At 43.8% G+C, this 24684-nt stretch overlaps 1 protein-coding gene across 4 annotated transcripts; it reads left to right on the forward strand.

Annotated features, from left to right (window-relative positions):
• Positions 1-8676: 8676 nt before the first annotated feature.
• Positions 8677-18891, forward strand: LOC115571668 (somatostatin receptor type 2-like). 4 transcript variants are annotated; one of them, XM_030401182.1, is made up of 5 exons: positions 8854-9341; positions 12484-12646; positions 12780-13375; positions 14753-15078; positions 16921-18891. In XM_030401182.1, exons 3-5 carry the CDS (start codon positions 12988-12990, stop codon positions 17350-17352), a joined length of 1146 nt encoding a protein of 381 aa, XP_030257042.1. In that variant the 5' UTR covers positions 8854-9341; positions 12484-12646; positions 12780-12987; the 3' UTR covers positions 17353-18891. The 4 variants fall into 4 exon arrangements, with proteins under 4 accessions (XP_030257044.1, XP_030257042.1, XP_030257041.1 ...); XM_030401184.1 differs by lacking the exons at positions 8854-9341; positions 12484-12646 and adding an exon at positions 8677-8758; XM_030401181.1 differs by lacking the exon at positions 12484-12646.
• The last annotated feature ends 5793 nt before the right edge of the window (positions 18892-24684 follow it).

Here is a 24684-nt window from a genome sequence, read left to right on the forward strand (position 1 = left end):
CAGTGTGTGTGCGTTTCCGTGTGTGCTGTCCTTTTAGTTAATGATTCTTAAGGATGGGAATGAAAAATAACCTCCTCCCAACTAACTGACCGTGTTGTTACCTATCATCCGAATCATGAATCTCAAACATGCATCTCCTCGTGCCGATCATAATCTGGGTGTCAACTGCGCTGGTTGATAGTGTCCCGGTGTTACTGTTTCTCACTTCATTCACAGCCTTGACACAGTGTTCTGGGGAGGTTATAGCCCGTTTATATTTGCATATATTTATACACGCACTCAGTCACTAAATGTGAATTAACTTGGCAATCAGATTGACCAGTTTTAACCTCATTTGTGTCGTTTTTCTAGAATGCCTAGGTTTTGTCTTACAGACCATCTTTTGCAGTAGAATGAGTGTCATCAATTTGGCACAAAGTAGGCCTTTGCCTGCTTTTTGAAAAGTCACTTGTTCTATTAATCCTCCAACTCTTTCTGTACCTTTCATCATCTTTCTGTCTCTTTCTCTCTTCCTCCTGTTTCATCCTCTATATTGGTGCAGCAAGCGCTGATTTCGACCCCGACTGAGAGCTGTCAGTCTTCTTTGAGCTTTTGAATAGAACACGGTGCCATTAACGTCTCACCCGGGCGATGGTCCGTGAGGGTGTTGGTAACGTCAGTCACTTCCGGACGATATTTTCTATCTGTCGTCTCCATAATCTAGGGACCAAGCTAAAGAGACTGTCGTGTTCCTGGAGCTATCTTGAGACCTTACACGTATTATCGGTGACGTGGATCCCTCTGAAAAAAAGGTCAACCACAGCCATGCAGAGATGGTTTGTCTGGTCGGGAGCAAGTCGGGCCCCAAGTAGAGTGTTGGGTCAAGTCGCAAGTCAACACCAAGTCCCACATCAACACCTGCAAGGTCATGACTATCAATAACATGTCCCAGGGGAAGACCCACAAGTCCCAAATCAAGGCCGATATGTCCAAAGTCAAGTCTAATTCAATCATTTCCTTCTTTGAGCCCTCAAACGGCTCATTACCAATCCTTCACAAAAGAAACAAAATCAAAACGCTAAATTGCGAATGGAGTGATTGGACGTGACAAGTGATTTTTGATTTTGTCAGGTCTGCTCTGATGTGTGTGCCTGGGGGAGTTGTTTTGTGAAAATCAGAAGCCCTTGTTAAACAGTAATTCCTGTTCAAAATCTTTGTTTTGCTATTTATTTCTACCATCTATCAGGAAAATGTGTTTGAAACCCCTTAATGCGGAGTGTGGATACTTGGTGGTTTTTCTTTGTTCTTCTTTTGTCTGTTTCTAAGTATTTTATATGAAAGGACAACAGCCCCGGTGCCGTATGTGTAAACACATTACGGAAAAGACTGAATTACACATAATTACATGACATAAGTAGCAAATCCAGTATGAAAGCAGACCAGAATTCTTAATGATGGTGAAGATGGTTAAGGGAAAATGACTATAAATGCTCTGTGTATGCAATCACACACAACATACAATTAATCACTTGTGGTGTGATCAAAATTTGTCATCAATATATTTTTTTTTTTCCTGTGCAAGCTAATTCAGAACTGTACATACATCAAACTGTTTAACGTGTCAACCATATTAAAAACATGAATTGATGCAGTTGAAGACTGTTGGGGCCCGTATGGACACACGATGAATCAATTCGATCGTCTCCACGTCTGCAAAGTAAAACGACCGCGTTTTGGGGTTTTTTATTCGAAATCACAAGCTAAGAGAGATAACCACTGCCTCGTAACCGTTCACTTTTCTATTACTCCCCAAAGCCGGAGACGGGAAATTGCATGTTTTGCCTCCGTGTCCGTAGGCCACAATGCCACATTGATGAACTGTTCTGCTGAGAGGGAACTGAAATCCAACCAAAATCAAATGCGATGACACCGGATGGCAGAATATGTCTATAATTTCCACACAGATTGTCACTTCACCTTTTCACCTTTCAATCAAGCGGGTTATCACGGGTTGTTCCGTGGGTTCCAGTTTTGCATCACGAACGTGCTCCATCGAAACGACAACATAGATTTATTACTTCTCTAAATGGCACTTTGTATCAATGCGCTAACCATGAAGGGCCTCAAATCATGAAACATTCAGCTCACACTCCGATCACGACACAGTAGCATGTAATATGCTTGTCATCCCGGGGTGATTCACGTTCCGACAAACGTTTTCTGCGGTGCCTCGGAGCTCCGTGCCTGACACATATTTCTGTGGTCATGATATCATCATGTGTTGTCTGGATGAGCGGAGATTCCTTATGTAAGATGGCAACCAGCTTATGGAGTGCGGGGACGAGGATGTTAAAAGATTCATTCAGGCAGCTGGCATTTACTCATATCTGTACAGAATAGCACTTTTGCCATGAATAATTCCACCTCGTATTTGTATCGCACTGATCTCGACGCTACACACTGAAACGATTACGTATTCCAGGAGGACATCAGTTGTGCGCGACCCTCGATTCTGTCAATGTCATGCATTTATCTGCTTTCTGTGTCCGAGGTCCCATTTACACTTGACAGTTCGAGTGCCTTGTATCTGAATGAAGTTATGTATCATTCAACAACACTGAATTGTACATAGGAAATGCGCTACACACAAAACAGAAGAGAAAAAAAAACATCATTTTTGGAGGAGCGGTGAGGATGAGTTGAACAGTCTCCGCTGCGTAGTCTGGTATGGCAGCGGATACTTCTGTATCACTTGGCAGGCAGCAGCATGGATTGCGTTGCCTACAACTCCTAGGGCTCTGTGGAGGTATGTCACCTTCAATTTGTAATGTTTCCAGTCGGGAATCAATCTGTTGCCCGTCTGTAAAAAGTTTTCAAGCACTGTCATTTCAAAAAACAGGGATTTTGCCTTTATAAGTTTCCTCAGGAAGTACCATCGTTTTTTTTGTACTTTTAAACTCACATGTTCTCGCCTCCAACTCCATCAAATACAGCAGCTTAGATAATGGCCATAAGCTATTACACTCTACCTACCCCTCTAGAGTTTTGCACGTAAAGGGCTCCGCATTAAGGTTAGCAGTAATATGTTACATGCAATGTCGGGTTTCACTTTGGAAATAATGCTTGCCGATGAACAGTTCACATATTGTAACGTATCGTGACTTCAGGAATGTTATCAACGTTGTCAAACGGCCACGGTTGGGTTAAGTTTAGGCACAAAAACGACTAGGTTAGGTTGAGGAAAAATCCTACTTTGGGTCAAGTAAATACAGTCTTTTAACGTAAGTTACCTAAGTGATGTAACTCACAGTACCGTATTGCTGGACAGTCACTAAACCTTATATTAGATTGAGCATTAGGTAAAAATTCAACTAGGAGACAAGTTTAAAGAAATGATTTACTCTCTTGTTTTACAATTTGGTTCAATGTTTGTTTTTTGCTGTTTTTTTCATGATTATCATTATAATGCAGTGGCTCGAGCCTCCAAGACACTGGCAAACCCTACACTCCGGCGCGACCATCGCACTCGTTTTCCTTCAGGCGATTGGCCGTCGCATCACACCAAGATCCGTGTGGTCGCTGATCTTGCCCAAGGCCCTCCTCTGTTCTGGGTGGTCTAAACTCCCAGTTTGTGCAAACTGCCACCTACTCAGCTAAAAAAAAAAAAAACACATTTTCACACTACAATTACAAACCAACACAACACACTAGAGAGGAGAAAGACATTTTTTTTTTACAGCAAATTCAAGCATTCTTCTGGTAATCTGTTGTGTCTCAAGAGTCTGCCATCTCTTGATTTGAGGATTTGTGCAATGACTGAATCTACTTGAGACTGCCAAAATCTGATAGCATGACACAGTCGTTCACCGTTAAATACCCTTCTCAAGAGACACCTTTTTGTCAGGTGGAACAGAAAGAGCAGCAGTGTCAGAAATGCACACACAAACACACACACACACATAAACAGAACACGTGAAGTGAAGTGGTACGAATAAACACGAAGTCGCACTTAATATAGGTGACCTGTTAACTGGCATTTACATGAAGATGTATTTAAAAACTCTTTTTGCTCGGTGTGTGCTTGCAACCACTTGTAGCCTATACGAGCAGCAGGGACCTCATCAATCAGAATGAATAAAAAAGTACTTAAGAAAGAAATCTAGTAAAGCATGGAAATTGAACGAATGAAACACCTCTATATAAATGAAAATACAAACATAAACATGCACACAAACACTGTTCTGTATGTCTCTCCACTCTCCAATCTCCATAAACGCACTTAATAAATGCGAGGATATTAATACGGTGGCAGTATTGCAGGGTTGACTATTGGTACTTTCACAACATATTAGCACAATGAGATTGTTGATTAATAATCATCGCTAACGTGCATATATAGCCTGTTTTTTTAATCTCCGTCTAGTTTTATATTGTTTCTGTTTTTTGTGGTATGCTGTTTTTTGTCCTCTCTTTGTGATGCACGGTGGCTCTGTGAGAGCACCCCAAATTTCGTTGAACCCCCACAGTACAATGACAATAAAGGCTATTCTATTCTATACTATATTGACTTAGTACTAGATCAAGTTGAACAGTCTGGTAAGTTAAAAAAAAAAAATGACATTGCTTTCCTGTGATACAGACTTTAAAGTCCCAACGACACGGCTAATCAAGTGCTACTTCCTGTGGCCCGATGCATTTCATTTCATTAATGGCCTTCCAGGAAGTTACAAACTCAAAAATACCAAATACCCACAAAATGTTTTTGTTTTTTTACGTCTGACAGGGAGCAAGAGGTACTGTATTTGAAAAAACCTGCATTAGGTGACTTTGATTTTGTTTATGTCAATTTTTGACTTGAACAGTAACCATGGTGGCAGGTGTCACTCTTGTCTAGTGAGGTTGCCATTTTTTGTTAACGCTTTCAGCTCACACCCTGCAGGTTACGGCGCACTACTCCGCAGATGCGGTCTAATCACTTTCGGGGAACATGGAATAAGATGGAAGCGAATAAGGATCTAGGAGTGTAACAAATCATTTAACTGCTGGGTATCTTTCCCTTTATTACAGGGTATGTAAGACGTACTGAGCACACTGGAGAGCTCATCCAGCAGGTCAGTTCGACAGCTGGGATCCTCTAAAAGCGACATTTCTCCATCCTCTTAGAACACCTCAGACTGTGTGCGGGTTGAAAAGGAGAGAGTTGATAAAGAGAGCGGTGTAATCTGGGGCCAAGCCAAGTGCTTCAAAAGGTAATGAGTAGGATCTTAAAAATCAATTCTGAGGACCTCAGAAAGAGGCTGACATGTTCTTTTCCCCTATTTGATCTCGAGTCTGGCTGCGGAGACGGCCGCAGTGATGAAAACTGATGATATAACATGTAACGCTTCCACATTGAAATGACTAAAAACGCTGAGTTCTTTGCTCCGTATTGTCTCGTGCTGATTACTTATCCCAAATGTTTCCGACAGTTTTCAAACGCAGAGAGATTGGTGACTTTATTCAAGGTAAGAGTGAGGTCAAATCTGGTCGCTTTGACCTGCGGAGGAGAGTCAGAGAGTGAAGAAGCAAGCGGGTGAACGTGACTGAACAATACACAAATACAACTTTCATTTTTTTATGGCTGCCAGTGGTTGGAAAATAATTCAGGTGGGAAAGATATTCAATGCTTTATGACCTTTAGGACCGGTCGGAATGTTTTTGTTTGTCCACGCCGGGTGACCCCGTTGAGGTGCGGCACTTTCGCCACTGCTCTCAGCGCCAGGAGCATCAAACGGCGGGTGTGACATCACGTGCCGCGGCGCCGAGCCGTCACCGGGGGGTCAAGGTGATAAACAGCAGATAAATCATGTCACCGCGAATGCTGACCGCGTCTCTGGAGGAGTTTCACAATGAGCACGGAGTCAGTCAACACTCTGGTGTGGCGTGGTTGCTGTGCCGGGGGGCCGTGAAATGTATGGAAAGTCGGCTTAAGAGAAGGCAAAAAGAATAGCTCATGACAGGGTAACAGGCGTTGGGCTGCATACAAGTAAAAAAAAAAAAAGAGATACACATTGGGGTTGACACTTCTCAGGCTGCTTGAAACACCTCATCTACGCAGCAAAAAACAATATGTCAGGGGCGCGACATCAGCAGCTGCCGTCCTGGATCTGTTCAAACAGATCTGATTGACCACACAGCCCAAAGTACACTGTCGCCGACATGAATGAGAAATAAAGCTTCTCATCAGCCTCGTGCTGCTGACAGATAGCATTTTTTTCTTTTTGCGCGGGCAAGTTGTAAGAAAGGCAAGGATGCGAGAAACTGACTGATGTCAGTGTTTGATCTTTAAGCCTTATCGCAAATGGACCTTTACCCTTCAAGCTGGGCTTCGTATTGACTTAGACGCGTGTCACAGTTGAAGGCCGCGAGGAGAGCTGTTGACCAGTGACATTCAAGGCCGAATGCGCGTGTTTTTGTTGAGTGGCGAGCAAAGAGAGAGCCTGAGATTCATTATGCCGTGTATCGGCTGGTTAAAAGCCCCGTCCGCTGCGTTTCAAACATCCGTGCAACCGACGGAGATCCTAACTAACTGGACAGTTAGACAGCGCTGACCGGTTTCATTGACTTTGTTGATTTTTCTTTCAGCAGTATATTCAGCGGTTGGTGGTACTGAACGGTAGAATCAATTTTGAAATCTGGCGTTTCATTGAAATGAGCACTGCTTTGCTGAACACGCACACTGACTAACTTCCTTGGTGTGATGTTGCTTTAAAAATGAAAAATAAAAAAATTAAACAGCATAAGATAATTTCCATTAAGCCAGTGTGACGCATTCACTGATGGTTGTTGGGAGTGGCGTGATTTAGAAAATGACCTGTTTGTTCTAAGTACTCTGCCAGAACTGATAAACATCAATGAAACAGCAAATTGTGAGGCCACAGTCAGCAGGCAGTTGGAAACAGCTAGCTTACCTTTGCCCAAACATCGCAAAAAATCAACCCACCAGCTCCTGTAACGCTAACAAACTGACCTGTTATATCTTGGTTTTTGATCCCCACAAAAACTCAAGTGTGAAAATGACAAACTGTAACGGTAACAGAAAGTTGGAGGCAGGACTATTTCTTGGCGGTAACTTCTCGGAGTCGCTTCTGGCTTCCTGAAGCGACACCTGTGTCAAGGTGATCCGAACTGACCAAAGTGAAGACACTTAAGCTGAAGCTGCTTCAGCTTGAAGTAGAAACTGTGCCTGTCGTGAGGCTTTATGAGCCCACTCCACGAAAGCACTGAGACAGCAGGACAAAGGACAGAGACTGAAGGGAAGTAACAGAAAGAACCTGAGCGCCCTGCCAGGTCCACTTCAGTCGAGCTGTTGTTGTGGCCTTGCTCCGAGGCAATAACTCGTAACCCTCTAACGTGATTGCCTATAGGGTAGGCTCGATGAACCATTCAGGGAACAAGTCAAAGCTTGTGTTTGATAACTGAACTTCAGGCAGCAACCCCGTGAGAATTTACAAGAGCACGGATGGAGAAACATTTTACTTGGTTGACATCCATACCCGAAAAGTACGTTACCTGTACCAGATGTTTGTTTTAGCCGAGCGGTTGCTCAACCCGTTGGTCTAGCGGTTGGATCCAAGGAATGAAAACGTGCGTTGTTTCACGTCTGAACGCACCCGTGGAGGTTTTTAACGCTTTTGGACGGAGCCAGGCCACCTCCCGTCGTTATCAGCTGTCGGCTGTACAGTTAGCTTCATATTCAGCGCGCCTATATGAGAGTAATATCCGCCTCCTCATCTAACTTTCTGCAAGAGCTTAAATAGTGCTAAAACGCCACAAAGCTATTTCCCTCTACCCACTGTGACCTCGCCGATTATTTAACAACGGAAGGCCTGCAGTCTGACCGTGTGCCTCAGTGACACACACACAAAAGTGAACTCACCCAGAGAACTTGTTGACCTCGAGACCGCCGCACAACAAACACACACACACACCTGACTGCAAACTACGTGGATTCGGATTTTAACACAGAGTAAGCGAAGACACACGGCCTCCACCAAAATCCTTTCTTTTACTGGGCTTCTCTTTTTTTTTCTGAGCACGCTCCCTCCCTCCGAAGATATTGGACGTGCTGTAAATAGAGCCATTAATCTTTGAAAGGACCACAACATCCACGGTAATAATAGCAGCACTTTTGCGTTGCTAAATTGAGGGCAAGTGGCGGGACATTTTCTCACGAGGCTCTCCGCTGAGAGAGGTCACGGAAGATACCCCGCCATCTGCACTCACTCGATAACCCCTTCCTTTTATAAAGGACGGGAGAGGGGGACTGTTGGATCGGCCTCGCGCGCTCCAGACCTGAGTGCCATCGCTGTCGCCAAGGAGAATCAGCACCATTGATTGAGAGCAGTTCAGCGGAAGGCCTGGCTACCACTTGAAGTAATTGCAGCGGCGGAAGCCGGTGGATTTGGACGGAGGCGGCCTGATTGCGGCGTCATTTCGTGTCGCAGCTTCGGGTTGTTGTTTTCTTTCCCTTTCTTTCGCATTCTCTGCAGGAATCTCAGTGTTTTTTTCCCCCGACGCATCTGGAGGTCCAATGACACAAAAAAAACAATGTGTCACTGATAAGCTGAGGTACGTGCAACACTGAATATACCGCATACACTTGTTTGTTATTATGTATTTGTTTTATCTTGATACAACTGAATGACGTGGAACACTACAATCACCAGGCACCAGAGAAAGAGCCAACTGCTATACGTGACTCAAAATCAGCAATCTGCAGGACACCGACGCACATAAGGTGACGCGCATCTCTCTCCCTCTCCCTCCTTCTCTCTCTTACTCTCCCCCCCCCCCCCTCTGTGTGTGTGTGTGTGTGTGTGTGTGTGTGTGTGTGTCTCTCTCTCTCTCTCTCTTTCTCTCTCCGGCGCAGTCGTGCGTCCTGCCGCTCTGACCGACTTGTCGCGCAGGGCTTTCGGTGCCAAGACCGGCTGGACGCAGCGCACTGTGAGCGCGCTACGGCGTTTGTAAAGACGCGGTCTTGCCAAACTTACGGGTTCACAACAAAAAAACAAAAAAAAGAAACGCGGAATATTTCTTGGGAGGTTAAAAAAAAAAAAAAGAAAAAAAAAAAAGGATAAGAAATGACCTGAGAGACGTCGGTGGTATAATCACCGGCTCTGGTGAAGGTGGCGAGTGGGAGCGCTCCGATCGCCAGCGTCGTGCGTAACCCTGGGAGAGCAGGTGGATGGAGAGGCTGGCGGGATGCAGCTGTCCGGCAGCTGTCAGCTGCCGCTTCGGAGCAGCCAGACTCCGCGTACTCGTTGACTGACGCCTTGTCATGATGGACTTGATGTGAGGAGGGAAGTTTTTCGGATTAAAAAGTAAGTGATTCTTTAGGGGCGGGATATTGGGAAAGGACATTTTAGTGCTGAATTTTAGTGGAGCTTATTACATTTTGCCTTCATCCATGGGTATTTCTGTGTGGATTTTGCGCGCTGTAGTGAACATCCTTGAATATACAGCTCTGCCTGTCTGGTAAAAGTACCTTTTTTTTTTTTTTTTTTTATCAATTATATGATCCAATCGTGGCGCAGCGGTTTGGCGCATGGAATGTCACCATAAAAAACGCGCTTTTACGCGCATTCTAAGATCAGTTTTCTGTCTGTCGGTTCAAGAGGACGGTAGATGGTTGGTCCATCAGCTCAGCAAAGCAAAAAAAAAAAAAAAAATGAAAGCTGTAACAGGTGCAACTCCACATGAGGTAATTACATGAGTCCACGGGAAGGAACTGGCCAGAGGGGATGACACGGGGTCCTGTCTTTCAATTAAGAGGTCAAAGGTTCGGTGCCTGCAGCGGCCATTTTATGTCTCAGCGCCCTTGAGAAGAGAAGATAACCCAACCTGCCCACTGTTGGATGAGAATATCCACCTCCATGTCAATTAAAGGAGCCTCCTGTTGAGCTGGACATAAGGCTGCATGGAGCCGGGCTGCTCCCCCGGCATCACTTCATCTCTTCACACAGTCAGAGGTGAGGCTGACATGCAGCTCATGACATCCAGCAGGCACTTTATATTGTTCTGTTAGTCCAAAGGAGCCTGTTAAAAATGTGTTTTCCCTTTGTGGGAGTTTTGAATAGACCACTAATCCTCCCCCCTTTTGCTCTTGTTAATACAATTACCCTGCTTTATAATTAAACTACAAGACACCAAACAGTAGTGACTCTAATACAGTCATTAGTCTACGCCTCCTGCTAGAAAATAACAAGGTAAATCCTTTCATTAGTGGATGTATTATTAGAGCGGATTGCTCTTCTGTACACTTTTCCCTGGAGGCGCTCTCACTCAGGCACGCGCACACACACACAGACACACACAGACACACACACACACAGACATCTGTTTGTAAAGGCTGATACAAGTTGTTTTTGAATTTGTGCACTTAAAGTAACAATCCAATCCTTAAGATTTTTTTTATCATATCACATCCAATTTCTCACAACATTTTTTTCCCGAATGTATCATTCAATGTTATTTCATTCAGTTCATATATAAAGTAGAGTCGTTTCACATTTTTCCGCGGCAGGGTCCGCCATTCCCGCCAGTAACACAGATGCAGCCAAATCAGCCAGCAGTTCAATCTAAAGAATGGCATTTTCTAAACCTGACCATATTCACACGCAGTGATATTAAGACTGATTAAAGATTAAGAGATGACAGTGCGCCTGCGGTGGTATTCCTCTCACGCGGTCGAGAAAACTAAAACAGCCGGTAGACAGCCTTTTAAAATCTTAGATGTTTTAGGCTGGCAAAGTTCCATTGCAGATATTAGAGACTGCTTCCACTGCAGCTGTCTGAGCCAAGCACTCAACACGGAGCAGACTGATGGTTGGTGTGTGCAGCCATGTGACAGCAGATGAACCTCCGGTGTCTCGGAGGTGATTGGCCTCAATAGGGATCGTACTGGCAAGGCTTGTCACATCGGCATAGCTGAAAACCGGTGAACAAATCCAAGCAGTGGCAATTATTTTGACAGGAAGATTGTTTTTGTCTTTGAAAAAAATCAAAAAGCCTTTGTCTGACAGGCAGACAAAATAGTTTAAAGCCATCCCTGTTTGGCTCTGGTAATAACTGATGGGTATGTGGGGTTTTGGTTTTTAACATTTTATGAAACAATTGATTTATCAAGGAAAAAAAAAACGACAAGAATCCTCAGTAGTCAGACACGTTCACCGCACACACACACAGTGTTTATCATCCCTCTGTGTTAACAAGCAGCTGCAACAAACCTTTTCCTCTCAACACCCCCCATGAGCACAACGCCGACTGTCCGGAGAGGACCCACATGCGACGATCACATGCACTTCGGGTGAATTATGAAAGCAGGAACTGGACTGTTGTCCCCGGCTGCTGTCACTGTAGGTGGTGGAGTGAGCGATCCCGCCACAGTGTCAGAGCTGTTTGTCCCCGAGATCAATTGAATAAACATTTGTCTTCGGCAGCGCGGTGCCCTCGTCGTTCTCTCGCTCAGGCGTACCTTTTTACATGTATGCATGCGTAGGGGGGAGGCGCGCTCACATATGCACACTCCTGACATGGACCTCCGGGTTTAGTTTAGCGTCGGCTGGATTTGTATTCTGGACTGAGTGGGAAAGTGAGAGAAGGGCTACGTAAGACCTAGGGCTGTGAGATATGACCAAAATCTTATATCCTGATATAGGTCAACTTAAACCAAGTTCGCATGGCAAACTTTCCTACCCAAAGTAGATCCACTCTCACTCAAAGCCACTCCCTTAGCCATGAGGTCCTAGGCTGGTCGGAGTCCATCTCCCGGAATCACCCTGTTCCGCGTCGCGTTCACTGTCCGCCATGTTTGTTTGCGTCGCCTTCCCGCGTATTTCCTGCCGGCATCCATGCCACGCAGAAGAGCACAAAACGTTGTCCCAAAAAACTGTTTTCTGTAAGTAGTACAATTTGTGACGCGACGAAATAAACGATGTGAAAGGAAAAATGTATTTCTGTCGTCGCGTGATATACGTCATCATCGCCACTTGCGCATGTACGTCTTGCAGACTTCGACGCGAGTTACGTTGGAAAGACGTAGTATGCTGAGTGTTTGTGAATTGGCCTATCGAGCCTCCCCATAATGCGTCTTTCCGACGTAACTATACGGGTAAAAAAACCAGATGAGTTCCAGCGAAGATTATGAGATTGTATCTAAATATGGCTCTATACTGGATGTTGTGATGAGCGTTTGAGTCACCCATGCCTGCACAGGCTTAGGGCTTGGGGTTATATAGAGTTTTATACAGATGCCTTCCTCTATGCAAAAGTGCAAATCAATGTCAGTTTTGTGTGTTTGGGTTGAGTATTGTCTGATATCCTGGCGGCTGCTGGCCGAGGAACAAAACAAAAAAAAAACAATAAAAATTTGGCTTGAGTCTAACCTATGACCCTCTCAGCCCTCGTGTCTTTCCCTGCTGTGTTTCTCAAACGAAGGAGATAATGATCGAAAGTTATTTTTAGAGCGCTGCGCGTCGTGCGAAAGTTGGACTCGGCTGGATTTGGACATCTCCTCTCGTTCTGTGCCAAACGCTCGCTGCGAAGGGAATGGAGTGTTGAGGATAATGAGGGAAAGTATCTGGATTATCGATTCGAGACAATATTTGACATGTTGCTGTGACTGAAGGTAGGAAAGCGGTTATGTAATATAACCTTGTAACTGTTGCCATGGATCTTGACAGACTGCTATTATTTGCCAAAGGATATACTGTTCTAAAGCCAAACTTACTGTTCTTTCACTCTGTTTCCTCGTTCTGCAGATCTATCTTGCTCCTTTGCTGTTTCTCTCATGCTGGGATGTGATTCTTGAGGATCCTCGTTAATGAAAATCCCCTGTCATCCCGATCCCCAGGAGCCCTGACCCCAATACCCCAAAGTCTCCCATTCCCAGAACCCAAGGGTTATTTTAGAACTTACCAACTCGTACTCTTCAGACCCTCTAGGTTCCCTAAACCCTTCTCAGCCATCATGGCGTTGGATCAGTGGCCCTTTCTCCCCACTTCCCCCAACATCTCCATCCCTGAGCCCCTCCTGTACGACAGCTACATCCAGGGCAACGAGTCGGACCTGGACCTGAACGTCACAGAGACAAGGGAGCCCCACCAGGACAAGACCAGCTCGGTGGTCATCACCTTCATCTACTTCATGGTGTGCGCCGTGGGGCTCTGCGGCAACACCTTGGTCATATATGTTATCCTTCGCTACGCCAAAATGAAGACGGTGACTAACATCTACATCCTGAACCTGGCTGTGGCAGATGTCCTGTGCATGATGAGCCTGCCGTTCATCGCCCTGCAGCTAGCACTGGTGCACTGGCCCTTTGGAGAGGTGCTTTGCAGGGTGATCATGACTGTAGGTAAGTGTCGAGCAGAAGCCTAATGGTGTGCTTAGTTTCATTGGGTAAGAAAGTCTTTTTTTTTGGTGGTGGTGGTGGGGGGGTCCCTACAGGAAATTATCCTGACATGATTGTGTGCTACGGTTGCTATTTAAAAAAAACCCTCCTTACTCGAAATGGTAAAGGTAAAGTTCACCCAAAAGCCTACATTTATTTGTTGTCTCCTCACCCCCATCTTGATTAAAAGTTGAAAGTGCGTAATCCAAAAAATATTCCTGGAGCTCCACACACAGAAAAGAAACATAAATTGTCTCCATACAGCTTGCCCTGTGTAATCCAAGTTTGTAGAAACTAGAAGATCCCAAATTTTAGACGATGTTCTTTACACCCCCGATGCGCGGCCAAGCCTGGGCACCCACTTCTGAAGGGGTGCTTGCCAACGCCTTTTAGCTTTGCAGCCACAGTGAACATTTCAGCTTATAAACGGGTGTATATGACTTCTGTTTCAGGGTGAGCTGTATGGAGCCATTCTATGTTTTGTTTGAGGTGTGTTTTTAGTCCCCAGCTACTTCAGTTGTTTAGGAGAATGCTAAACAACTGAATGCTAAACAAATGTTTTGTGGACTACAAAACTTGACCTGAATATTCATCTTAATGTGGCGGAGTAGATAATCACTGAATTTCTATTTTTGGGTGAACTTTTTTTTTCTGTGAGACAGTTTTTTTTCAACATCTTGGTAATGTATTTGTCTTAAAGGAATAGTTTGAGATATCTGGAAATAGCCGTCAAATAAGGCCAAAAGTTAGATTAGAAGATTTTATTTAGCCGTTAGATATAACGCAGAGGTACATAGGCTTGGCTAAGGAAAAGTGTGCGAGCAGTGGGAGATGCTAGCCTTGCTCTGCAGTTCAAAGGTTTAAAAAAAAAAAAAAAAAATGTCTACCAGCACTTTGTTAACATTAACATTAACATTAACATTTATTAACAACATAAGAACAAACAAAGAAAGTTGTCAGAAGTTGTGGTTGTATGGGGGCTACGTGTGGAACTGCTTAGTCATCACTACACTTTTAATAAGTGAGCTTCACAGATGCTGGCAGATGGATTTCTTTTTTTTTTTTTTTAAACTTTGGACAGAGCCAGGCTAGTCATTTCACCATTTTTCCACTCTTTATGCTAAGCTAAGCTAACCGTCCCCTGGCTGTGTCTTCGAACAGTGTTCGTCATCCTAGCTGTCTTCCTGACAGCCTGTGTAACACCTAATGGGTCTCCTGTTTTAATGAAGGACACGCACATTTACTTTTACTGCTGCTTAATAGATATCCTCACCTCACCTTCTCCATTCCTCCGCTCTCTCTCTCTCTCTCTCTCTCTCTCTCTCCTCCACCTCCCCCCAGACTCTCTCAATCAGTTCACCAGCATCTTCTGTCTGATGGTGATGAGCATCGATCGATACTTGGCTGTTGTCCACCCTATTAAGTCCACAAGATGGCGGAAGCCCCGCATTGCCAAGCTTATTAACATGACGGTATGGGGTGTGTCGCTGTTGGTCATCCTCCCCACTATGATCTTCAGCGGCCTTGACAAGGTTCCAGTATGCGGGATCATGTGGCCGGAGCCCCAGGATGTCTATTACAAAGCTTTCATGTTCTACACCTTCTTCATTGGATTCTTCCTGCCACTGGCGGTCATATGTCTTTGTTACCTGCTCATTATAGTCAAGGTAAGAGGCCTGCCTGTACTGGGGCTGCCAACATCTCAGTCAGTATCTGTGTGAAGTGGGTGAATATTATGAGTTGGCCTTCTGTCACATTACCCACTGCAATCCCTAAGGAATTTTCAGCAGCCAATTTCACCACTTGAAAGCATTCACGGCGAAAAGCCAAATCAATAACCGTGGCTGGTGAAGAATTTGTATGGTCCTTCAGCACTAGCCTAAACCAGGGGAACCAAACCTATTGAGGGTATCTGCAGATCTTCACAAAGAAAATTGTTAATTTCACAGAATGCATTCCTGCATTCTAGTGACTTTATGGAGTAATTTTGTGGCAGAAATGTGGAGACGTTTGGATAGTGGAGAAGGGGACATTGAAAAATAGGAAGCTCAGGAGAATCTGGAGGCTTGGCAAGTTGCTCTACTAACAAAAAAAACATTGTTTTAGAGACGGCGGATCCTGCGGGGATAATTTTGCCCAGAAAAAGACACAAACAAGCATTTATTAAAGTAGAAAGCCAGCTCAGAAATAAAAGAAAAAGGGAAAGATTCCTTAAAACGGTTTTGTTTGGATCAACCATATTGGTTTTGTTGATTATGTTGGATGTGCTTTCACACGTATGACATTGGCAATTATTAATTTGATACCTTGCAGCTCAATTAAGCTGTTATCTAATGGTGCTGTCTGATAACTAAGAGCTAGAAGAAACCATATATAATAATACATCATGCATTATTGAAGCTTAATGCATTTATTTGGTGCTGGCACACATACACGATTTTAAAGCAAACTTCCTTTGTGAATCTTTTTTTAAATTCCTGACTGACTGAAATGTTTTGAATCCCTCTGACTCTGAAACAAGTCTATTAGCCAGCTGGCATTTAATGATTGGTTACAGTTCTGACATTCAAGCTTTAAAAGCATGTTAATAGAAAAACATTTTTAAATCTGTGCCCTTGGTTCATAAAGGGATAGTTCAGAGAATCGTTTTTTTTTAACCCCCGTGGGGAGGAAGATTGTCAGCAATTATGCAGTCTACTGACACCAACATGGTTCTGAATGACACTGCGAAAACCGGATGCGATTAGAAGCTCGTAAAAAAACAGCAACAGCATTAGTAGGCCTGGATTCAGCGAAAGAGTTCATATCACAATCAGTGCGTATAGAAGGGATGTTATACCAGAGAACGTCTCCCTGTCTCTCTCTCTCTCTCTCTGTGTTTTTTCTCTGTAGAGCATGTGTGGATGTCAGTAGACAGGAGGGGGAACACGAGGGACAGATTGTCCACTTGTTAATCAAACGCTGATGGTGTAGTTCTCTCAGACGGATACAAAAATAAAAGTAAAAAAAATGCAAAGATGGGTCTCCAGTTAAAATGTACCGGGGCAGCCTGTCTAAGAAATGTCTGTGTGGGAAAATCTGTGCTTTGACGCTTTGGGAAATACACTTATTTGCTTTTTTGCCAAGACTTGGATGAGTATACAGTACCTGCCTCTAGAAGGCTATAGCCAGCGGCTGTTTAGCTAAGCGCAGTATCAGCATGTGTAATGCTCACCAATCAACATATTTTATCTTTTTTTTTTTTTTTTTTTTTTTTTTTATCCTTGGACAGAGCCAGCCTGTTTTCTGACTATGCTAAGTCAAGATAACGCTCTGTTTTAGCTTCATATTACAAGGCAGATACAAGAGTGGTATCAATCTTATCGTTTTACTCTTGACAAAAAGAAAACAAACACGTAGATGTTAATGTTCCCTTACATTTAGAGCAGTATATGTGCCTAAGGGTAATCCATTGTTGTGCTTTAATGTTTGGGGGTTTTCACACCACTGACAGTTCATCCCTTTCCCAGGTTAAATCGTCCGGCATACGAGTGGGTTCCACCAAGCGCAAGCGCTCTGAGCGCAAGGTGACGCGCATGGTGTCCATCGTGGTGGCGGTGTTCGTCCTCTGTTGGCTGCCTTTCTACATCTTCAACGTCACCTCCGTCACCGGCTCCATCAACCCGACCTCCGCCGTGAAGAGCACCTTCGACTTCGTGGTGGTGCTCGGCTACGCCAACAGCTGCGCCAACCCCATCTTGTACGCCTTCCTGTCGGACAACTTCAAGAAGAGCTTTCAGAACGTTCTGTGCCTGAAGAAGGTGGCGGGCCTGGATGAGATAGAGCGCAGCGACAGCAGGGCGGACAGGAGCAGGATGGCTAACGACGCCGCGATAATCAACGCCAACTTGGAGACTCACAACGCTGCCCTGCTTAACGGCGAGCTGCAGACGAGCATCTGAGGGCCGGAAAAAAGAGCGGCAGTCACATCAGGGCGGCGCACGGGTCCTTCAGACTAATGGGTCGCCAGTGCACTGCCAGTGACCCCTGCTCAGAGATGCGGGGGCAGGAGGATGATGTGATGAATGCTGCTCATGGACGTCAACACATGGACAAAGTCTAAGTGAAAAATAAACGATTTCCTAAGGGTTTCCAGAGGTCAGGGAAAGTACACCGACTCCAGTGCCAAACTCTTGATATGTGGGTTAATTAGGCAACTTGAGCCGATTTGCCCCGAGGCGCGGCAAAAAATTTGTCTCGACTGGAGTGATTTCCACCTCTGTAGAGACAAGTGATGTCCACATCAGACTTAAATAAGCTGTTCATGCTTGCCAGCTTGAGGTTTCTGTAGACTTGTCAGACTGATCCAGACTAAAACCAAGAGAGGGTGGGAGAGTGAATCGCTTCGGACCCACTGGAGAATATCAGGGCGAGCTCGTCCATGGATTTTTTATTTTCTGAATGTGGAAATACTGCTGGAGAAACCGCCCGAACATGTCAGCGGAAATCAGCCAGCGCTGTGAGTCTGTACAAAGAAAAATCAACAAACCGCAACCCTGAATTGTTCCGTGGTTGTATTTCATTCATACCAGCTGATTGGTCTGCTCTTTCATAATCAACGGGGCAACAAAAAGGCGATGACCTCCTAACGTGACGTCTTATTTTCAGGCAAAGGAAGGATGCCCCTTTTCACTCTCTAGCCGGCATCACGGCGAGTGGAGGCGCACTGGTGCATAAATTCTGGTTTCAAATTCCTGGATTATTGATTAAGTGAAAGGATAGGCAAACCTCTCTGCAGTCGCTCTGACCTTGCTCGCTTTAACAGCTTGACTCTGTAAATACAAAAAAGTATTCTGCCAATCTCCGGGGGGGAAAGTTTCGCACGAGGACGACTCCGTGTTCTAAAATGAATGACTGAATGGATTTCAAAGGCAATCCCTGCTGTAAAAAAAAACAAAAAAAAACTGTATCATCGTAATGCATCAAAGAAGGCTCTTTTATCATGTTTGTAAAAACCATCATATGTACTTTACACTTCATTGTATTCTGGGTCTTAATAGTTGCTCCCTGTGCCGGCAGTGCCATTGTAAGGAGCCTGTTTCTACTTGTAAAGTGTTGTGTTTTGCCAATGTAAGATTACCTCCTGAGTTCACGGTCACATTTAGTTCGGCCAGCGTGTGCTTGCAAAAAAACGCAAACTTTCGCAGAAGGCAGGAAAATGCGTCGTGACGTCAAAGAGGGAGGGAGAGAGGGGGATAAGGAGACACAGAGAGGAGAGGAGACAAACTTATGCTTGTGTATGCATTGCATCTAAAAAAAAAAAAAAACAATACACAAAACTTGGGAGATTGTAGTAGCCAAGTGTACTCCAGTGATTTCCTTTTTGTACTTCGATACATTCGGGGGGATTCACAAGTAACGGACTGTTAATTAGTTAAAATCGAAGAAGCAGCAGGAGCAGAGAGATCCCAAATTTGAGAACGGAGTGTGGGTAAATCTCCCAAAAAAAATGGATCCTACACTTTTCCATCAGAGGCTCCCGACTCTTAGCTGGCAACACAGAACTCCTGTTATACAGTTGTTGTCTTGAAGGATCATCAGAGGTTATTTCATCAGACATAAGAGCGCTCCTCCCAGAGCAACACACAATGATATTCAACTGTTTTTGTTTTGGGGCTGAATAGTAGGCCTCGTGACGAGTAAACTGAACTATATGTGTAAAAGTGGTGGAGTACCCCTTTAATGAGCAAAATATATACCTCAATTGAGCTTGAACTCACCCCTATACATACTCAAAGATTTATTGAAATTGCTCTATATTGTACTGAACTTCATGGTGTGCTGTACAGTGGAGAATGAAGGACACAGAAATGTGGCAGCTGTTATGTATCTAGCTATATAAGGCCAGATAACATTCCCATCAAGGCCACTTATTGTTAATAATCGTATTCTCATATAAATATATACCAAACTACGTAAAATGAATACTATTTACGTCGCATGGACTCTCGCTTCTCTTAGTGGCATTCAAAACATTGAATGAATAGTGTAAAATAACCAGGCAGCTAGAGTTAAGGGTATACAATTCACGCTGACCCTGTAAGTCTTATTCCTCCTTATTTATGGTAATGTCAAAACCATATGGATAAATGAAAAAAATCAGTTGGTGGAATATGATTCACATGTTTCTTTGTTTTTTAGCTATATTCATGGTCCCCACAGAAAGAACTGTAATTACTGATCCCTTAACTTTCCATCCATGAGGTCCAATTTTTAATTTTGTTTAATATTTTGTGATGTTTTGCATTTACCGCTTTTTTGGTAAATGGACTACCTGCAAAACTAATGATGTTCTGTAGGCGCACCAGGTCAGCACTGGAGAAAGGCCTGACTGCACCAGTTCTTATTCTGTTCTAGGGGGGAAAAAAACAAACAAAAAAAAACGCTCCGGCTTATTTGCTTTTCTTTAAAACAACCACAACCTTCTTGGGTGGTGTTGAACTCTTTTTGCAAGGACAGTGCTCCTGCAAAATAGTGCATACTGACATCAAATTGCTAAATCCTTGCAAAAAAAAAAAAAAAAGGTAAACGCTGCTAGCTTGTTTACGTGCGTAAATTTAACGCCCACTTTGGGGTGTCTTGTCATTTTCAGTCTGCAGGCTAGCTTGCTAGCTTGGAGGTAGCAAAATTGTTGTTTCCTGTAGAGTTTCTTGAACAGATAAATGCAGATACGCACAAGGTCGGTAGCTCAAATGTTGCCACTGTTGTTGGTATCTGACAAATTGTTTCACTATCTCCTGACTGATTAGCAACTGAAGACAGGCGATAGTGACAACCCAGACAACCAAGGGACATTGGTCTATATTTAAAGTCATAACTACATATTTCTTACCTGTGAGCTTCCATAAGTCACCAGCTAACGTTAGCATACAACCTTCCTAGCCAACAGAAGTGTATAACAGTTTTACAAAATGATAAAATATTTACACACATCTTGAACACATACAGTAGTATGAACATGGAATTGAAACCCTGCTGGATGTAATCAAATGGTAATGCTTGCTAGGCATGTCAAATGCTAACGATACCTGTTGTTCTATTAGAGTTAATGGGTTTGCAAATATGTAGTTGTACTTTAAGGTACCAACCCAAAGTCCTCATGTATTTCCAGTATTTATAGCGTTCAGTTGCTGATCAATAAGGAAGTGAAGAAATGATAATAATTCAATGATTTCCTTTTATACAACATGCGACCCGGAACACAGCAGCATAACATTGTCCCAAGCAACTGAGCTTCCCACCCTGAGTCCGACGTTAGAGCAAAATGGCCTATGGCGATGGTCTATATGGCTTTGAATTGGAACATTTAATCATTGTTAAGTATTGTCCATACTAGGACTGCTCCATTGGTGACCCAGACTTACCGCATGTGGCATCATTTTCAACTTTCATAAACTGGCATGCTGGTTAATTTGCTCTCTAAAACCGTACCAGTTAGAGATAGTAGATAATTGGGCAGACTCCACTTAGCTACAGCTTCATTGGTAAGTATGAGCCAAAGGAGCTACAACAAAGACCTTTCAATCTGGGAAGCTTATCACTCCATTAATGCCAACTGAATGAGCCCACGTCCGGGGTAGACATCTATTTCCGTTTAGCTATCAGGCTGTTCGTGCACGGCGACTTTTCTCCGACGGACCTCCATGATGGAGCCACACCTGGTTGCTGGGAGATTTGTCAAACGGCTGCAAAGCCTCTGTGGTAATAAAGTCACCCACCATATGCTGCGGTGTCGGATTCACTTCGTCCCGGGCACATCAGTCAAGTTAGGAGCCATCAATCAGAGCAGTCAGAAGAAATGAGGTTACGTCCTGAGAGGTTACTGCAGAAAATGATTACCTGTAGCCACACACACACACACACACACACACACACACACAGGTAGTTGACCACACACCGTATAATTTGTCATGACATTGTCTCTGGGCTGTCGCTATAGTAGCAGTAGAGTGTGTAGCACTGTCAGTCCCATCTATTCTTGCAGGGCAGAATAGACACGCTCATGTTGGCTCACGTTGGCATGCGTCGAGGCTCAGCACACTTCCACATGATGTATATAAAGCAAAGAAAATACAAAACCATGTGTCACTCAGACATAAGCTGCTTGCACTCTTGTCTGAGTAATAGAGAGGGCGGTAAGGGTGACCGACTCTTCGCCATGCTGACCCAGTCGACCGCATGTTTGTGTGCGTATTATTGTGACACATCACTAGACCAAAGGCTTTGCGGGAGCAGTAACCACAGCCGGAGATTCTGTTTGTTTGGAGTGCGATGATTCGATTAGATTTAAAAAACAGTGCATCATCCGGAAACATGCAATATCTTTCCGTATATCTTTATTCTTCTTGCCGTATATCTTTATTCTCGGTGCCAAATGCGTGCGTACGTGCGTGTGTGTGTGCGCGCGCGCGCCACGGTGAGAAACTCATCTCACAGTCCCAACTGTTAAGGTATTTAGCGCCCTCGAGCCTGAATTGCAAGTACCATGCTGCCATCATCCTCAGCTAATTACTTTTACTCTCTCTCTCTTTGTCTTTCTATCCATTCCCTTTCCTTCTCTCGTTTGCGTGCACAGCTGGCAAAGAACAATTTGAGCTGACACACGTTTTACTCCCACCCAAATGAACTGAGCTGAAATCCACTGAACCCTACTGAAGGGTACACACTATGCCCTGCACCACCGCTGCAGGCTATTTGGACATACTTAATGTACTTAATGGATCATTCTGATGTTTAATAGATGTTGATAAGATGGTTTGTGCCAAAACCAGTGAAAATGTAGCGCCAAGAGGACAGCTGAGGCAATGAAACGGTCTGTCATTTTTATGGAATCGGGACCTCAATGTTTCTCTGAAACTAGGTCAAGTTCTGAGGAAGATGTGCTCATCTGGGTTGACACGAAGCTCGGGCTTGTTACTTGTTCCCGCCACTGTATAGTGTACAGATGAGAGGCAGAAGCAGAGGAATGGGAAACCTCTGCCTGCTCTGTTTCTTTTTTTTCCGAAAAAAAAAAAAAAAAAAAAAAACACAAGTTGAATTGCGAAGGGCTAGAGCGTGCACTCCCGAGGATGCATCGTTCAATACTAATTAACTCTATGTTTTGTGGTATGCTCTGCTTGTTCCTGCAGTGGGTGGGAGGGGAAGGGTTGCATATCCCACCGTCGCTGTCACCTCAATAGCGAAAAACCGGTCGAGACACGTACTGGGTTGAACTTTTTTTCACTAGATGCACTCTCAGAAAAACGTTCAACTTTGTAGCTCTTGGAGTTATGATCAGAAGCAAATATCGTACTTTTGTTGAGAGAAATAAAATCAGATGTGGGTTTTTCAGCACTGCAAATTCAGCGATATAATGCTGACTAAGCCAAATTTAGCAGCCCAACTGCGAGAATAAATGTTGGCAGTGTACGTTTCTGCAAACCAGGGATATGTTAACATTTTGCAGTTGGTTCAGACACAAAAAACAATTGATCATGGTCAGAAAAAGGTGATATTTCACATTGGTTCTGCTGCCACAAACACTGCTGGAAATTGTCTGGACGTGTTGTTAAAAAAAATACCAGGTTTGTCTCATCACTATCAAAGTTTTGTTGCGACTATCATGGTTGGAAAAATCCACAGTTTTAGCGCTCACAAGAGTTCAAACGTAGTCTTGAACAGTGGTCTCTAGCTTCAAGCAGTCACAGCTGTCACGTCAACATCCCTCCACCTCATTCTGACATGCTAGTCAGCTCATATACATGTCATGTGAACATGAAATGACATGTATTGTGTGATGTCGATACGATAGGTATGTAATACACACATTTAACGTATTTGTGGTCAGCAGAAACCTCAACTGCAGAGGTTTTTTTTTTCAGGCCGCTAGGACGAAATCTAGCCAAGCCGGTTGTAACTTACAAAACATGCTTGTTTCTGACAGTGTACAGCCATGGATATGTACTTTTCTGTGCAGTAACTTTTTCTATGTGCCTTGGAACTTAATATGAAATCACGTGATCACACCCATGTACAGCAAAAACAACACTTTCACCTGTTTCTCCCGAAAAGCCAAACAACCAAAGGCCTTCGTACTGTGCAGACATGTTGGTAACCGAACATAACACAGATGTGTTGTATTCCATTGTTAGTACTATCTCCCCGGCTTACATAGCTTATGTTTGTGTGATATGATGTCAGAAGCAGATGTTTATTTGTGACTGTTTACTGTTGCATAGAAAAATAATGTGATCATTGATTGTAACGGACAAGCCAATGTCCTCGTCTCTGCAATTAAATGCAGGCCAGTTTCTGCTCTCATGGGACAACCTGTGTATTTCTTTGTAACCGGATGTGCCTATGTAGCCCGTGCGTCAGTGTGTGTTGATATGGACTTGGTTGGTTGAATACACGCTATGTACGATGAACACTTTATATCTCAGGTTTCCTGGAATTTCAACTTGGGACGCCCCCTTCTACTGTGTATTTCCTCCAGAAATACATTACTTGGAGGAAATCCAAGCTTTTTTCCTTGATCCCTGAACACATCACTCAGAATACACAATGTTGTATACAGATGGTATCCAGTGTGGGAGTCTCTGAATTCCAGCAGTTTCTCAAGGGGCTGTGAAGGAACTGCCAAACACTTAGGTCACATCATTTATCAGTCGCAACATGTCTCAAGGTTAAACAGGGAAGCGAGACCACACAGGAGGTTATTTAATTCAACCACGAGAGAAATTAAACAAAAAAAGGCAAAATAGATGTATGGATGGACAGAAGATTGATGGCTTGGGTACTGTATGTATGGCACATTTATAAATAACATAGTGGTGTGATCTTCTACAGGTGTGTCTATGAATAATACTCATTTAAAATTACATCATTTACCATTTTATCAAGATCAACATAGAATTTACTTATGTCCTATTACTTATCGCTGCCCTGCTTGTGTCAGGAAATGGTGATTTTCAATATTCCATCTGTATTTTGTTGCCCCATGTTGTTTACTTGCCTGGTGTGCTGAATAGTGAATGCCGTTGCCTCGTTATCTTATTAATGTTTGGCTGTTTCCTGTTGCTCTGCATGGCTTGTGCACGGCTTGAGAATGCTTATTTTGTTATCTTGACTTGCAGTCGAAAATGATCTATCTTGGAAACGCTGGCACATCTACAGTAATGTTGATTAATGTCCGTTTTTTAAAAGAAAATTAATTGGGTGGAAAGGGGGGAAGAGAGGAGATGTATGCCGGATAA

The sequence above is a fragment of the Sparus aurata genome, chromosome 20, assembly GCF_900880675.1.
Source record: "Sparus aurata chromosome 20, fSpaAur1.1, whole genome shotgun sequence".
NCBI lineage: Eukaryota > Metazoa > Chordata > Actinopteri > Spariformes > Sparidae > Sparus > Sparus aurata.